The sequence below is a fragment of the Salvia miltiorrhiza genome, chromosome 1 (genome assembly GCF_028751815.1).
Source record: "Salvia miltiorrhiza cultivar Shanhuang (shh) chromosome 1, IMPLAD_Smil_shh, whole genome shotgun sequence".
Lineage (NCBI taxonomy): Eukaryota > Viridiplantae > Streptophyta > Magnoliopsida > Lamiales > Lamiaceae > Salvia > Salvia miltiorrhiza.
Genome location: NC_080387.1, coordinates 50,559,740 through 50,576,559, shown reverse-complemented (window position 1 = coordinate 50,576,559; position 16,820 = coordinate 50,559,740). Strand labels below are relative to the sequence as shown.

Here is a 16,820-nt window from a genome sequence, read left to right as displayed (position 1 = left end):
AACTGTGCATGATTTTCGCAAAAACTTTTTTGCAATGACATTTGTGATAACAATAATTGGATTTTGCTCTAAAACTTTTTGTAGCTTATCTCCTTCATTTATTGTCATATCTTCCTAAAGACTGATGTCCATAAATTGATTTTTGTATCATTAAAAAGAATTAAAAGTGTAATTATGAATATTTTTTATTTGTATTTTATAAAAAATATTATTATTTAACGAACAAATAATTACATCATATAAAAAAATACTTACTCTTTGTTGAGGATAGTTATGTCTCTCACTGTTTTTTAATGTGCACCCGATGTGGTTTTCGTTGGTATCATTTTACTATTTTCAACTCGTACCAAAGACATCTGCTCAGTATACACATGTTAATAATATACATGAAATATATGTTGTAATTAGTAATTAGTAATAATAAAGAAAAGGAATCATTTGAGGCTTACCAAATTCTTCTTTTTTTGTCAAACTTTGATTCTATATCTTTGAACTCAACAAAATTGTATTGTATCTTCATATCAATACTATCGAATGTTTCGGTCACATCAGTGTACTTTTTGAGAACAATTTTTTTTTTCGGAATGTATGCTAGGATATCGTCCATCAACCTGTCTAACCTCTCCATTAGAGATTAAATATGTTTTATCCGCCTCATATTTTCAGACAAAATTATTTATATTGCTCCAATTTGGACACCCTGCGAAGTTCATAAATGTAAACTTAAAATTCAATTTAAATATATTTGTAAGTTTAAATTTTTGTATAGCACATACCTCGTTGTCCATCATTATCAATTTATTAAACCTTGTACTTAAGTTAATTCCACAAACTATTTCATGTCCTGTAACACCCCAATTTTCATAAACTTTTCAATATAAAATCTTTGAAAACTAATATATAAAAATAAAATTTCTTGAATTATAAAAGTTTAAACCAATTTAAAATCAACTTGTCAAAACTAAAGTAGTAACATGAAATAAAAAAAATAAATAAAACGATAAACTAAAACTTAACAAATTCTACAAAAATGTTCAATGTAAAATCCTTATCACTAGTCATTCTCCACTTCCATGGCCACCTCGACTCCAGAACTGCAAAACTGAAAAGATAAGGGGGTGAGCATATTGAAAATATACTCAGTGAGAAACCATGCAAATATTCACGTACACATAAACATGCAAATAATTCACATTGTCATACACATATTCTGATTCTGAGTGTTTCTGAATTTATGATCATGTACTTGAACATGATATTCTGAATTACTGATCATGTACTTGAACATGATATTCTGCGTTCTGATCATGTACTTGAACATGATATTCTGCGTTTCTGATCATGTACTTGAACATGATATTCTGAACATGTATTTCTACATGGCTGAGCAAGTATTATCAAACATGAACTAAAAGCATATTCAAACATACATGAATATAACAACAAGCATATAATCCCTCACCTTAAAGTCGAAGCTAAATAAATCAAATTCGGAATTAAGGTCTTAATAGCGCCGCACCAGAAGAATTCGTCAAAATCGCAGCTGAACAGACCAGTCAGCTTCAAGCCTTTGTTTGAAGCCTCAAACGTCCTCAAATCGTATTTTGCCCAGAAATACGACTTCTTCGTCTTCGAGAGAGCTTTCCGTGGCCGCCTGTTTCTCTTGAATCGGAGTTCTGTGGAGGAAGTTATGGCCGTTCTCCCGAAACTGCCAGAACTTGATTTCTTGCGAAAATCTAACTCCACACGTTTCTGGCCCTCTCTGCTCTCTAAAACCCTAATTAATTAGTGTGTCCGTCTCTTTTAGGGTTTGAAAATAGATCCCATATTTATACTAGTTTTTAAAGAGTTCTAGTTCTAATAGGAAACAAAAATAATACTAATAATAATAGTCTAGATAAAATTAATGGTGCATATCTATATGTATCATGTAATTATTTAAAAAAATAAGCTATACAAGAAAATACTATTAATTAAACTTATAAAATAAATCTAAATTATCGGGGTGTTACATGTCCAATTTGTAAAACTTTCAATCGTATTGAGGAGAACCTTTGATTTGTATCTAAAGTTCTTACTGATTGTGTTGAATCAATCGACATAATTTCTGCAATAATAATAATAATAATAATAAATGAAATCTTCAGGTAATATGCAAATTAGTATAAAATTAATATAACTACCGCTAATCTCTAACATTATATAAAATACATGGGTTTCTTTAAATGACAAAAATAAAGACATTTTTTATTGTTAAGTTACAAATTAACAAATAAACAGCACAAGTATACAGGTTCTCGTTAATGTTCATGTTCTGCTGAGATATCTCTTCTACTCTATCCACTGCAGTATAAATTATAACTTAGCTATTTTTGACATGATAGAGCACTATGAACATGTCTGTGCAAAGTGGACATAGAGTTTGTCGGTGGGTCAAAGATTGGAACTTCAACAAAATTGTTATTTGTATTAGGTATTTGTCTAGCTTAGCTTCATTTGTTTCTGTCTAAACATGTGTCTGTTCTTCAAAATTACTCCTTGAGGTGATGAATAGGGTGTTGATTTTTCATTGTTACTTTCATATGTCAAATAGTCGTTCATCAAGAATGCTATGGAGCAAGAAATGTTAATGACCTTACTTCATAGGTCTGTAGAGCCTGTGAAACACTTGATATTGATATTGAGAGGGAATGTTGCCTATGTCGTGTGCTGCTGCTGAATTGGAATTTTATTGAGAAAAAGAAAAACGAAAAAAACAAAGAAAACCCGTTGAAGGCACAACAGACGCAAACTAACGGGCTACGAAACTATAACGGCGAAGACCCAGAGGGAAAAACATCGTGAGATGAAAAAAGAGTCAAGAAATGTGCAGGAGCTACATAGCAGGAACCCCATGACAATCAAAAATCAAGAGCATCATTCTCCGTATGATTATAAGAATCTATGATGTCCCCCCAACGTTGATTTGAGACCGTATGAATATCAGAATCCATGATGTCCCCCCAACGTTGATTAGAGACCGTATGAATATCAGAATCCATGATGTCCCCCCAACGTTGATAAGAGACCCCCGTCATCGCAAGAGCCGCTGCATCCCCGGGAATATCCGAAGGTCTACTAATATTGGAGCCTGGAATAGCAGGATGTCGTAACCGGTGCTTTAAAGAGGTATCAGAAACCCCCCTTTTCCCGAATTGCTTGGTAGCGCCCTTAGGACGCCCTCTGCCTCGCTTGCCCGTAGGAGCTTCAGTGAGCTCGACTGTTGATGAGGCTGGGCGAACCTGATCAAGAGGCATATCACTCCTCCCCGAGGCCACACGTGTAGAAGGTTGCTGTCCGCCAGTTGCATGAGTCGAGTCATCATGCAGAGGAACGATTGAAACACCAGACTCAGGGGTGCGAGCGATGCAAGGCGCATCCTGAGATGCTGAAGTCGTAATAGCGGCTGTGGGAATGCCACTACTAGAATTAGGCACAACATGTGTGGTAGACACTGACCCAGACGGTTTCTCGAGTACCACTTGGGAAGCATGTATGCCCAAAAAATCTGGTTCAGTCATCGTAGCCGCATCGATCCCATGACTTGAATCCTCAATAGCAAGAACGTTAAGACAATTGGCTTTAGTAGGAGAAGTTGCCCTCAAAGCCGGAGAACCCACAACCAACACCGGTCCCCTCGGCGTGAACTGCTGTTGCTCCGTCAAAGGAGCAGCCTGCTGCTGCTCGGGCTCTTGCTGAGATTGTGAGCCATCTGCCGCCTCCTCTGAGAGTAGCGCAAACCGATTTTTATCCTGAGTTCGCGGGGAAAGTTGCTGCTTCTCCTGCTGAGTATGTCCCGAAGCCGGAACCACCTGCCATTGAGGACCCTCCGGCACCGGTCTTTTGAGAACCTCTGCTGAATTCTTGCGACTCCCTGGATCAGTTTGGTTATCTCCCTTAGTTATCACATTTTCCTTTTCCGAATTCACCTTAACCTGATCTGTGATCTCCACTCGAGGTTGTTTCTTATTGCAATTATCAACACAATGCCCAGTGATCCTGCAATGTGTACAGTAAAGAGGTAATTTCTCATAATAGAATTCTACGTGATAAGCCATATCATCTCCTTGAACTTGCATCGACTCTTGCAGCGGAAGCGATAAATCAACTTCGACAAGCAGCCGAACATAATGCCCAACATCGGCATAGGCAGACGCCCCATCAATTTTAATAGAAGTGCCAACAACGTTGCCAATAGCTGTGATAACTTCAGGATGCCAGAACTCCACAGGAAGATTATATATTCTAACCCAAACTTGGCTCAACGAAGAAACTTCCTTATAGGGATTAAACCCTTTCACCCACTCCCTCATACGAAGGGATCCCTTCGACAACTTCCAGAACTTTCGATCCTTAACAATGTTCTTATCCTCCATTGTATCAAACTTCAAGATATAAAAGCCCTTACACATTGGAATCAACTTCCACTCCGATGAAATCTTCCATATCGATTGTAGTTCCTGCTTAAGTTCAGCGGTAGGACGAGGCGTATCACCTTTTTCCAATAACAGTTTTCCAATAATTGCGTATCGAAATTCCTCAAACCGTTTCTTGCAAAATTCAGAAGGCAAAGAAAGAGTAAAGCCATGACCTGATTCTTGTGCCTGAAGCGCCGTGAACTTATGAGCAAAGACATCTGGGCGTCGCAAAAGGCGGGGGGCAACCGCACCAGCGTAAGAACCACGTTGATTATCCGGGAGAAAATCCCTCTTCGCGCCGGAGCCATCAGGATAGCAAGTCTTTGTCGCAGCAGCATGAGAAGGGTTATTTCCAGGAGAGAAATGAGTGTCTAGTGTCGTCGGTTGCACCCCCGTAGAGGATCTGGCATCGACAGTGGCTAGAATACTCTGTTCGTGGGCAGAGATCAGATCTTTTCCCCCAGCAGCAAGCGGAGGCAAGGAATCAGCCGGTTGTTCAAAATTCGCAGAAACAGATGGGAGATTTAGGAATCCCTTATCTTGAGTTCCGGCCGACGAGGTGGCCCGAGCAGCCGAATGAATCATCGAGTTAAAGCTTGAGTGAGGTGAAGCTCCCTTATCATGAGCTCCGGCCGGCGAGACCGCCGGAGCAGCAGGACGATCGTGAGAGCACGTCTGGGGCGAGAGCGTCGCGCTGTGGGCGGCGCGCTGCTGTGCTCTGCAACAGATCGGAGGTGGGGAAGGCCGTAGGGGCGCGGATCTGGCTGGGAACTGGGCGTGGTCGGCGGTGCACGCTGCTGCAACTCACGCTGCTGTGCGGCGGCGCGCTGCTGTGCCTGCAACAGACCGGAGGTGAAGGCCGGAAGGGCGCGGATCTAGCTGGGACTCGGCGCTGTGGGCGGGGCAGGCAGGGGCTATGCGCGGCGGAGATCGCCGACGACTTTCTTCAAAGATTGGCGCCGATTTCTGATCTGCTGGGAGCGACTCTGCTGCGGCTTGAAGCAGGGACTGTCAGCTGATGCGGAGGCGTTGGTGGCGACTGAAGGAGGCGCGCTGCCGGGCGACCGGTGGAGGCTGACGCAGTGAATGTTAGGCGGCCGTTGACGGCGGCTGAGGCAGAGGCCCGAGTGATGGCGCGGTTGGAGGCGAGGGCTGTTCCCTTTTAGGGCCTGCGCTCTCTCTCTCGAGAGAGCATTTCAAATCAAGCTTCCCCCACACACCCAAAGCTATGTCGTGTGAAAGGTGTGGATCTTATTACATGTTTTCCCTGGTTTAGGACTAAAATCATTATATCAGAAGCACTTATCATGGTCTCACTTATATGTGTTGGAATTAAGTTGGTTTTACTTGTTTTGACCCTCTTTATGTGGCATTCAACTATAGTGTAATCGCTAAGTGGGGAAAAATTATGCATAAGTGTTTTGTTAGTAGGAGTCATTAATTGGTGATTTTATATATATCATAGGAGAAAGATATGTTAGATGAATTGTGCTTTTGTATCACGTAGTTGCTTACAAGATTACTCCTGGGGCTATTCTACTTGAAAATAACTATATTATGTGCTATTAGAAATATGCCCTTCAACATATACTACAGATATCCGATTAGGTTATTAACTCTGTATCACTACTCCCTCCACAATGTGTTATTGTGAAATACGTGGCTATATGTTAAGAGGGTATTTGTAATTAACAAGTTTAGTTAGGTATTGATCTCAAGGATAGTTTATGTGATTGAACCTAATATCAATTGCTTAACATATATTTTGATTGAATTTTATTAGCTGATTTTAAAACTTAAACCATATGTACAATGTGGTTGCAAAATTAAATATAATATGTAGTCATGAACTATCACATAATAAGAGCAATTGGTATTGTGGTTTATGATGTCAACATCACATGACTCTTTCAATTTTATTAAAATTAATGCCTTGTCTTCATCGTAATTGTCTATGTATTAGAATTTCATTGGCAAGTCGAATAGTTTCATAATCTATAATAACGTTAATGTTAAGTTTTGTTTTATAATAAATCCATATAATAATTTTCATAATTTAATACTTAAATAAGCTAGCAATCGAAAATAACTTCAACATGAGAATAATATATAAAACTTAGCAACATATATACCTTGTTCTTCTCTGGAGATGAAAACCTTCTTTTTAGGGCTTATCCCCACCTTTTACATATGTATACATCATAGTACCATTTAAATATAATGAATTGTTGCATCTATATATCTTGTATACTCGTGAAACTTACATTCAACTATTCAAGGCTTCAAGCGAAAGTGCAACAGACTTCAATCTAATGGAGAGATACTTATCTTTGATCAGAAACTTTTTTACGCTTCAATCCGATTTACTTATCTTTAATAATAAACAAAAAATCCCCTTTAGGAAAAAGTTTTACTTATTTTGACTCATGTTATTTTTAATTATCTAAAAGAATAACAATCCAACAAAAAAAACTAAACCAATATTGTGGCCCAACCATCGGTTTAATTGAGCGTGCTAACGTAACGGTATTTGACTACAAAAATAGACATACAATAACATGAACTTTACCTATATATAAGAGTTGTAACTCTCTCCTGAATTTTTCTCCGGCCAGTTCGGCGAACTTCCACATAAATTAAAGTTTCATCAAAGTATTAAAGAAAGATAAGATCTACGAGATGTTGTATGTAGCTGATGAGAGTCGATGGTGAGAGATGCTCGCAGTGTCGTTTGTAGAGAAACAAATAGGATTAAATTAAAGATGAGATTTGGGAAAAAAAAGTGATTGAGAATTTGTCCATTTGCTCGTCTGCGTGCCTTATTTCTTACACCAAAGACATAACAAGTCTACTTTTAAGATCATAATTTAAAACCATCAAAACTCTAGTGGAGCAAAATATTGTTCTTTTATCAGGATAGAACCATCCGTAGCTATTACACTACAAACTATTACACTACAAAAAAGCGCAGAAATACCGGCGGGAATTATCGGCGGCCCACCGACGGCAGATGACATACTTATTAAATACATAAAACCGATAAATACTAAATTGGTAACTTATCCATAAAAGTTAAAATAAGTAAGAATATCATAGATATATCTGCAAAAAAATAGTTTACACATTTTATAATAGTAATAGATAAATAAAATATACTATTACATTACACATTTTATTTAATTTATTTAAGGCCATTATCTTAGGGCTATTTGCAAAAATAGGCCATTATTTTTCGAACTTGCAAAAATAGGCCGATTATTTTAGTTTTTTGTATTTTTAGGCCACATGTGTACCCAATCAGGCTATTTTGGGCCACATTTTGACCCCAAAAAATGGCCTATAAATGCTAAATTGAGCTCAAATGTGGCCTAAAAATGCCAAAAACTAAAATAATTGGCCTATTTTTGCAAGTCCGAAAAATAGTGGCCTATTTTTGCAAATAGCCTTAAGATAATGGTCTTAAATAATTTTAAACTCTAACTCCTGTATACGTGGATGCTCCTCTAGAGAATCCACTGCTTTTTCTGGAGAAATTAATGTAAATTTGTTGACATACATAAAATTTTGTTTTGAAATTGAACAATTATACTTGAGTAAATTTAGTTTAATTACCTTCTCAATGATGCTACATATTCCTGCCTTGTCATATGCTTCATTTCCTCTATCTCTTTCTCATAGTTACTCATCTAAATCATGACATCGAAAAACACATAAATTTTGTGAAAATTTTAATATAATTACCGAATTTAATTATAATATACCTAAAATATAATAATAAAATTACTCACTGGAAAATTTGTAGTTGTGATAGTTCCCCAATACTTCAATGCTGCTAAATCATAAGCTTGAGTAGCCTTATCTTCCTTATCATAACCATACTGCAAAATTATTAGAGAATTATTACAAAGGCAAAGACTTACCCAAGTAAACTGCAGTAGCATTTCAAAGTTAATTCAAACTCAAATAAGACAGACAAGGAAAGAAACAAAGAGTTAAATTCAAGAAAACCTCATAATAATAATAATAATAATAATTTGAAAAAATAATTCCAATAATAATAATGGCGACAGTTCTCCTTCATACCTTGCCTTCCTTTCCGAGTCTGTCCCTCTCTTCTGCAACTATTATCCCACAAATGTGCCTCATATGATCATATCCCCCTGTCCACCTATGCCTGCCAAAAAAAAAAAAAAACCTAATTCAATCATAGCCCTAATGAAATAAATAATTTGTTCAAAAATCCCTATCACCAAATTACATAGTAGAAAATTATCATCTAAAAATCTCGAACTCAAAAATTAAAAAAATATAGTCCCCATCAAGCAAACCTTAATAGATAGACAAGGCCAAACTAAGCAAGAAAAAAAGAAATTGAATTTGTGGGCCACATGAAATATTATTACAAGAATCAGATTAGATGATTAAACCTCGTTACACCTCGGTAAATAATTATTTATAAACACAAAGAATCAGATTAGATTATCAAATTACACCTCGATAAATAATTATTTATAAACACTCTTTAAATAGGATTAGATTAAAGATTAGATTTTCGAAAAAAGTGATTCCAATCATATTTAGAGTTCAATTAGTACACAATGTGTATGATAATAATATATATTTATTAGCATCGGTTAAGAATACAAAGAATTGTGATTAGTGTGAGATTCTTCTATAATAATAATAATAATCATAATAAAATGATATTACATTATTGCCCTTAAAATAAATTAAAAAATAGGGTCATAATAGGCAAATTAAATTTTGTAAAGCAAGACTCTTTTATAAAATACAAAGAATTGTGATTAGTGTGGGATTCTTCTATAATAATAATAATAATCATAATAAAATGATATTACATTATTGCCCTTAAAATAAATTAAAAAATAGGGTCATAATAGGCAAATCAAATTTTGTAAAACAAGGCTCTTTTATATAATAGGTATAGATTTATGGGAGGTGCCGGAGTCGATGGGATGCGGCTAGGATCGGTAGTATTTCAGGGGCAGTGGGGTGTTGGGGAGTCGACGGGAGGCGATGCGTAAGAATTGGTTTGTTTGTTAGTTTGATTATTCACCGGACGAGATGGATTTTTTTTTTTTTTTTTCATGTTATTGAGGAAGAAAGGGGGAGGTGTTTTGCCATGGAAAAAATGAGGTGGATGGTGGGGATTAGGGGTCTACCGTGGAGTGTTGGGGTGGGGGAGGGGGGGTTGTGGGTCAACCATGGAAAAAGAGGAATCGTAGGGGAGAAGAGGAATAGACCGTTTGGGATGAGGGGAGGACGATGGTGGGGGAGGGCTCTGGTTTGGCCGAGGAAGAAAAAGAAGAGAGAGGGGGTGAGGGGGAGGGGGGTAGGGCCGGGGGGGAGGACGGTGGTGGGGGATGGCTCTGGTTTGGCCGAGGAAGAAAGAAGGGAGAGGGGGTGAGGCGTGTTCCACCTCAATGACGTGTTGATGGGTTAGAAATAGTGTTGTTGTGTTACTTTTTTTTTCTTTTTTTAATTTATTAGTTAGAGGTTAAAATGATAATTTTTTAATTTAATCTAGAATTATATTTTATCTATCAAACAAAAATACTAATTATCTTAAGTTTATATCTTACCTATCAAACCCATATAAATAATAATAATTTCACTCAATCCATATTATTTTATCAAGATTTTACTTATTACACTTTATCTAATTTAGCAAATTATTTGTTGATATTTACAATCTTAAGACTGAAAATTGTAAATAAAGATATTTGGTAGGACAAAACTGAAAATTTTCCTTAATTTGCATTGGCACCAAAAACAGTTCATACATAAGAAACTCTTCAGCTGTCAGTTCTACTTTGCTAGTCTTTTCTAATTCCCCAAAACAGTTGTTATATATTCTATACTTTTTGACATCCTTCAATTTCCCAAGTTAATTGTTTATCCCTCGACCTGTATACTCCAATTTGTGTATCTACAAACCCTAAATAGTGTTAATTGCCGTTGTATTAGTTAACGCAAGATGAACCGTAGCAGCGGCGGCAACCGCCGTGGCGGTGGCAATCGTGGCGGAGGACGGCACTATGCCCCCAGAGGGCGATCGGCGCAACCCACGCGTCAATGGGTCGTTCGTGGGGCAGTAATTTCAACTACTTTTTTTTAGTGTAGCTATCTGTTTTTGCTGGTCTTCCGTAGCTTGTTGGTCTTCTTCTGTTATTTGCCGTTGAATGCTGTGATTGATGATTGCGGTCAATTTAGTAGGTCTTCCATGGACGAAATATATACAATGTTTATATTTTAGAATATTTAGGTCATTTCTAGTTTTGATTGATTTCAGAATTTTCAAATTATAAGTTATCCTAAATTTGTTTCCCTAGTTCCAAATTTCAAGTCAGAGAGGAATTAAAAAATAAAATGTGTGTATGTTTCTGCACTTTCCATGGTCTTGCTGTTCTGTTTGCTGTGATATGAAGTTGTTGTAGTTAATCACACTAAATCGTTATAAGATGTGTATTTAATTTAAGAATCCATTTTCCCTTCCTATGATTTTAGCTTTTGGAGAGTTACCGTGTTTAAGGTGCTAGGTTCTTTGATCAATTATGGAATCTCTATTGACGTGTTCTATTTCACGATTTCAGGTTGGGGCTGGAGCTCATCTGGATGATGCTTCTTCCGGAAGTGGATCTTCCGAGATTGGAAGGAGAAATTCCGAAACAGCATCCGTTGATAGTGTAACAAGGAAGTTTGATGCTATGTCGTCTTCAGAATATCCAAGTGAACTCAACCCTGAATCTCACGGATCTCTTAACGAACCACCAAATGATGGGAATTTGAAGGGAGTGCAAAATGTTCCTGAAACAGAACCAACACTTCTGAATGTAACTCCTATTGGTCCCTGTGACGACAATTACTTTCCTTCGTTACCAACAAACCCTGAGCTGAATGAGAGCAGTACGAGTATAAAATCGAGGGATCAGAATTTAGAAAATTGCAGTCCATCACGCTTCATTCCCACATCTCCTGAGACAGTTGGTTGTCAATTGTCTCCTGAGGTTCAAAGTGGGAAGACGACTTCTCCTGAGGGAACTAGTGGGGAAACTAAACATGATAGTCCTGATTCGAAGCACGATAAATTTTCTTTTGATATCTGTGAGGAGAGAAGTAGTAATCTTGTGAAGCTGAAAACCCCTCTGCTTTTGAAAAACAGAGCTAAGAGGATAGAAGAACGCCGAATGCAAGAAGACAATATAAAGGATTATAGGCCTGGCATGATTCTTCTGAAGGGTTATCTTTCTTTAGAGGAGCAGGTGACATATTATGCTTACCGAATATTTGAACTGGTTAGCATGTATTTACATTGTATTGGTTTAATATTCTGCTTTAGATTGCTAGTATATATTGAGTATTGAGATGAAGGTAGCTTTGTCTTAGATTAAATAAGGTTGAAACTTTTCATGCAATTGTGGGGCCTACACAATTAATTTACGTTTTATGATTTTGTGTTAATAGAGAAGGATAGTGATCATGTAGCTTGCTCATTCTCTACCTGGCCTGCTGAAAACAAAAGAAAATATAATAAAATGATAAGTTCAGAAAAATGGATGCAATCTTCTGAGGAATATATTATTGATCATTATAAACATTATAATGTGAGATTTATGAAGCATTAGCCCTTTTTTTAAAAAAAACTCTTTCTTTACCTGTATTTAGGTCAAATTGGTAAAGTCATGCCGTGACCTTGGTAGGGGTCCTGGAGGTTTTTACCAACCTGGTTATCGTGACGGAGCAAAGTTACACTTGAAGATGATGTGCCTTGGTAAAAATTGGGATCCCGAAACAAGTAAGTATGGTGATAAGAGGCCTGCTGATCAAGCCAAACCTCCCCCTATTCCCGATGAGTTTCAGAGGTTGGTTAAAGGAGCAATCGAGAAGTGCCATCAGTATTTAGAGTCAGATCATAAAATGATGAAAGCTAGAGCTATACTTCCTCCAATGTCTCCAAACATCTGCATCATCAACTTTTACACAAAAATGGGCAAGCTTGGTCTTCATAAGGTTTGTGCATTCATTTCCCTTCTGATTCCTGGCGATGAAATTTTTCTTAAAGATCTGTTTAACCTGGCCATACTTTATGTTCCATGTTTTTGAAGAGTTAAGATTGCTGTTTTCTGTGCTTCTTTAATGAATATAATCATTCTTTGTCGACTAAACTCTGGTGGTTGGAAGTACTGATTTTGCTCATTAACTTGTGCTAAATGTTCTAACGTTTATGTAGGACAAAGATGAAAGTCAGAAAAGTTTAAGGGATGGACTTCCAGTAGTTTCTTTCTCTATTGGGGACACTGCTGTATTTCTGTATGGGGACGAGAAGGATGTCGACAAGGCAAAGAAAGTCGAACTGGAATCAGGGGATGTGTTGATTTTTGGTGGCAAATCTAGGGATATTTTCCATGGAGTTAGTAACATTTTAGCGGACACTGCTCCGAGAGGTCTTTTGGATGAAACACATCTAAAACCCGGTCGTTTGAATCTCACCTTTAGAGAGTACTGATGTGTACGTCCCGGTATGTTGCTCCGTTACTTCCTCGTTTTCTTTGTTTTGAAGCGAACAAGATATTACATTGATAAATGCAAAAGAGCTGCAAGTATAGATTGTGCAGATAATTTTTTTTCCACAACTGAATGATGAGCTTAGAATTCTGAACATTTGATGTTTGTATGGCGATGCTAATCCAGTTGAGCTTTTGTTATAATTACATTACACCCATTCATAAAGAGCATACTACTTTCTGACCTCACTTTTTCTTTTTTAACTACGGCCACTCACCACTCATTTCTATATGATCCACACTCCATTCAACCACAGCCATTTATTTATTCTTAAAACCCGTGTTCATCAAAAATTCTATACTCTTGGTGGACAGAGGTAGTAATACTTATTGGGAAACTATATATATATATATATATATATATATATATATATATATATATATAGGGAGAAGATCCGTAGAGAACTACAAATTAAGTAGAGTACGGAAAACAAATATAAAGTTACGAATAAGTCTATAATTTCGATGAATAAGTTTTGTCCTAGGTTCGAATCTTGAGAGGGACGAGATTTTATATATTTTTTCTGTATTTTTACTCAATACACATTCATTAGTTATTCGATATATTCGTTAAATTTATAGATTTATTCATTGTTATCCGTTCTTTACTTATTTGCAGTTCTCTACGGAACTCAACTAGGGGTGAGCATCGGTTCGGTGCAAAACCGAACCAAAAACTCAAAACCGAAAACCGAATCGACGGTGAAAATTGAAACCGAATCGCACCAATAGGGGGCTCGGAACCGAACCGAAACCGAACCGGTAAAACCGTCGGTTTCGGTTCGGTGCACCGAACGAAATGTGCAGTTTTTTTTTTTTTTGCTTTTTTTCGAAATTACCTATTAAAAATGGTAAAAAAATGCACAAATTTCAAATGTCAAATCCCCAATGATAATACCAACATCACAAAAACACAAATTCTAATGTCAAAGTTTAACAAATAGCAACATAAACAAGTCTTAGCTCCAAAAAAACAAAAACATAACAAGTCAAGAACATGTCTTCCATTCTTCTTCCTTCAAACTTTCTTTTGCTTGAAACCTTCAAGTCTCCATTTCATCATCATCGACTTCACAAATTCCAAGACTTATCAAAGCTACAAAATAAAGAGAATAAACAATCAAAGAATGATATATTAAACAAATTACTTAATAAATAATTGACAAATAAAACATTTTATGATTATGATGCTTAAATATTAAATAAAAGGTAATAAACATAATCACAAATTGCCCAACATGCCAAAATAAACTGTTAACTAATGGCGCTGACCCCACCATCCCTTCCCTCAGCCGCAGGTTAATAAGGAAATTAAGTTATTGTCTACTGCAAATAATTTAAATGGCAATGGATCTAAAATAACTAGATTTACATAATTACATTGAAGAATTTCCAAAGAAGGCGCGAGGCCAAAGAAGGCGCTGAGGCCTTACCTTTTGTTGGAAACGGCTGCTGCTGAGGAGTCGCCGGACGGAGGCGCCGAGGGCAAAGAAGGCGCTGAGGAGTCGCCGGACGGACGGGGGCTGGGCTGTCGCGCCTGGGCAGGGGTTAGGGGACAAGGGCGACAGTCGGCAGCAGGGGACGGGGATGCCTACACACGCGCCGACGATCGCCGGACTGCCGGAGACGGAGGGGCCGGAGGGAAGATCTGGGAGGGAGTGGCGCGCAGAGAGACAGAGTGGAATGGGAGGGAGCGGCGCGCAGAGAATGGAAGACTTAGGGTTTCTTAGTTTAGGTTAAAACTTAAAACTAAAATTAAATATATTATAAAATATAAAAATTTAATAAAATATTAATATTAGTCGGTTCGGTTCGGTGCAAAACCGAACCAAAACTACAGAACCGAAACCGAACCGAATTTTTTCGGTTTTTGAATTTTGGAACCGAACCGATCACCAATAGAATTGGCACCGAACCGCACCAATACGGTTCGGTTCGGTTCGGTTTTGACTATCGGTTCGGTTTCTGCTCACCCCTAAACTCAACCCCCCTATATATATATATATTTATTTATTATATAGAGAAATGTTCTATTGAGAATGTTATTTTTGGTTTAAATGAGAAATGATAACGAATAAATCAATAAAATTTATGAGTAAATCAATGTAATGTACAAATGTTCATTTATCTAGGTTTGAATCTTGGACGGGGTGAGATTTTAATTACATTAATTGGATATGGTTATTCATGCATTATATTGATTTATTTAGGGTTAATTGTCTCTAAATTTATAAACTTTGGTCAATTTCCATTTTTTTTTTCACAAACTTTGAACTTCCTATTAAAAACCATCAACTATCAATTTTTCCCAATTTCTCTATCAAGCACATTTTCGGCCAAAATTGAACATACGTGGAGCTGGATCTTGCCGACGTGGACATGCCGAAAATTATTAAAACGACGTAATTGTATCTCTGCAGATACTTCCTCGCCTTCGTGCTGTTTTCGTCACCGACAGCGGCTGCGCAGCGTATGTGTTGCAGAGGGTGTGGAACCCCGAGAGCTAGCCGACGTAGCCGTAGAGTCAGCAGAAGTGGAATCGGCAGGGGATGCAATTGCAGCCTTGGTTTTTTTTGATGGGGCGGCGGCATTTGGGTTAGGGTTTGGTGTAGGCGAGGATACATATTAAATGCATTAATATAATTAGTACAAAAGTTATGTTCATAAGAATCAAATCGCATTTATGTAATCACAAATTCTCCTGTGCATCCGGGTGATAGTGTCATTTAATGTTAGTGTCATTTCAAATATAATATTAGTGTTATTTTGCGACAGTGTTATTTATATAACATGATAGTGTCATTTGTAAAACAAAATAGTGTTAGTAACATTTCAAGATAGTGTTAGTGTCATTTAGTGTAAGTGCTAGTGTCATTTTGCACCCGAGTGCACAGGAGACCACCACCTCTTATGTAATTATTGTCATTTATATCCATCTGCAACAAAACATGAAAAACAAATTAATTTCACTATCAGAAATAAAATGATAACATAGAAAAAAAAATTAAGTTACACATTTCTTCTATTACAGGCGTAACATATCTTTTAGCAGTAGAAAATGAAAAATTAAAGCTATTTGTTTTTTATTATTCAAATATTTTACGTGAGTCACATTCATGTACATTAATTTAATCTCGTGAATAGGTTGGTGCACCGGGGAGTAAGTCCGTCAGCATGCCTAAAGCCGATCTCATGCCGACGATCGGAAGCTTGAGGAAACCTCCGGAAGGATCGAAGACGCACGAGCTCGCCAGCATTGTGACTTTAAGGTGACACAGCTCCGGCACACTGAGCAAGGCCATGTCAGCAGCGTCGAAAGAGAAGGAATAAATTCCGGCAAGATTTGTATTCGTGGATTTGATCACCTTCTCCAAAAACACGACGCCGCAGACGACGTCGACTCGTGCTTCCGGGATCAACGGGTACGTCTTCACGGCCGCGATGGACGCGTTGATGCAGGTGACAATGCCGGCTAGAGTGACGTTGCTGTTTAGTTTTTGAGGAGAAGCTTGCGAGACTGCAGCTGCAACTGAGACAAGTGTCATGACAAGAAATGGTGAAGGAAACCCCATTTTTTTAAATTTAATTTGCACATTTTGTCATGCAATCTTAATTATAGAGGAAGAGGGTGGGGTGATTTTGAGGCAGTTTAGAGTTTGAAGCGTGTGATTTGCCTTTTGCTTTACTTGTAAAACATTGCTACTCATGTCATGTACATGCAGGAGAGCTGAGGCTTCAACTTCATGCATAGTTTTTGGATTTAGATAAAATATATACT

The 16,820-nt window shown here is 37.5% G+C and overlaps 2 protein-coding genes and 1 long non-coding RNA gene across 6 annotated transcripts; 1 reads left to right on the top strand and 2 right to left on the bottom strand.

The window, feature by feature from the left end:
* Positions 1 to 7,754: 7,754 nt before the first annotated feature.
* On the bottom strand, positions 7,755 to 8,356 carry LOC130990613 (uncharacterized). The gene is made up of 3 exons (XR_009090963.1): positions 8,246 to 8,356; positions 8,070 to 8,143; positions 7,755 to 7,981 (listed from the first exon to the last, which is right to left on the bottom strand). It is a non-coding gene; the product is annotated as an uncharacterized LOC130990613 (long non-coding RNA).
* A 1,589-nt stretch (positions 8,357 to 9,945) lies between these two features.
* LOC130990591 (uncharacterized) lies at positions 9,946 to 13,111 on the top strand. Of its 4 annotated transcripts, none has more exons than XM_057914821.1 (4): positions 9,946 to 10,572; positions 11,072 to 11,740; positions 12,144 to 12,488; positions 12,709 to 13,111. In XM_057914821.1, exons 1-4 carry the CDS (start codon positions 10,456 to 10,458, stop codon positions 12,982 to 12,984), a joined length of 1,407 nt encoding a protein of 468 aa, XP_057770804.1. In that variant the 5' UTR covers positions 9,946 to 10,455; the 3' UTR covers positions 12,985 to 13,111. The 4 variants fall into 4 exon arrangements, with proteins under 4 accessions (XP_057770804.1, XP_057770799.1, XP_057770797.1 ...); XM_057914816.1 differs by having other exon boundaries at positions 10,224 to 10,569; positions 11,072 to 11,773; XM_057914814.1 differs by having other exon boundaries at positions 10,226 to 10,572; positions 11,072 to 11,773.
* A 3,059-nt stretch (positions 13,112 to 16,170) lies between these two features.
* LOC131009518 (uncharacterized) lies at positions 16,171 to 16,614 on the bottom strand. The gene has a single exon (XM_057936913.1). The coding sequence runs from the start codon at positions 16,612 to 16,614 to the stop codon at positions 16,171 to 16,173; it is 444 nt and encodes a 147-aa protein (XP_057792896.1).
* Between the last annotated feature and the right edge of the window lie 206 nt (positions 16,615 to 16,820).

Excerpts from the sequence above, each read along its gene's own strand:
- LOC130990591 (XM_057914814.1), top strand. The coding sequence starts at position 10,456 with ATGAACCGTAGCAGCGGCGGCAACCGCCGTGGCGGTGGCAATCGTGGC. Across the intron at positions 10,573-11,071 it reads AATGGGTCGTTCGTGGGGCA|GTTGGGGCTGGAGCTCATCT; the intron begins GTAATTTCAACT and ends TCACGATTTCAG. Across the intron at positions 12,489-12,708 it reads GCAAGCTTGGTCTTCATAAG|GACAAAGATGAAAGTCAGAA; the intron begins GTTTGTGCATTC and ends ACGTTTATGTAG.
- LOC131009518 (XM_057936913.1), bottom strand. The coding sequence starts at position 16,614 with ATGGGGTTTCCTTCACCATTTCTTGTCATGACACTTGTCTCAGTTGCA.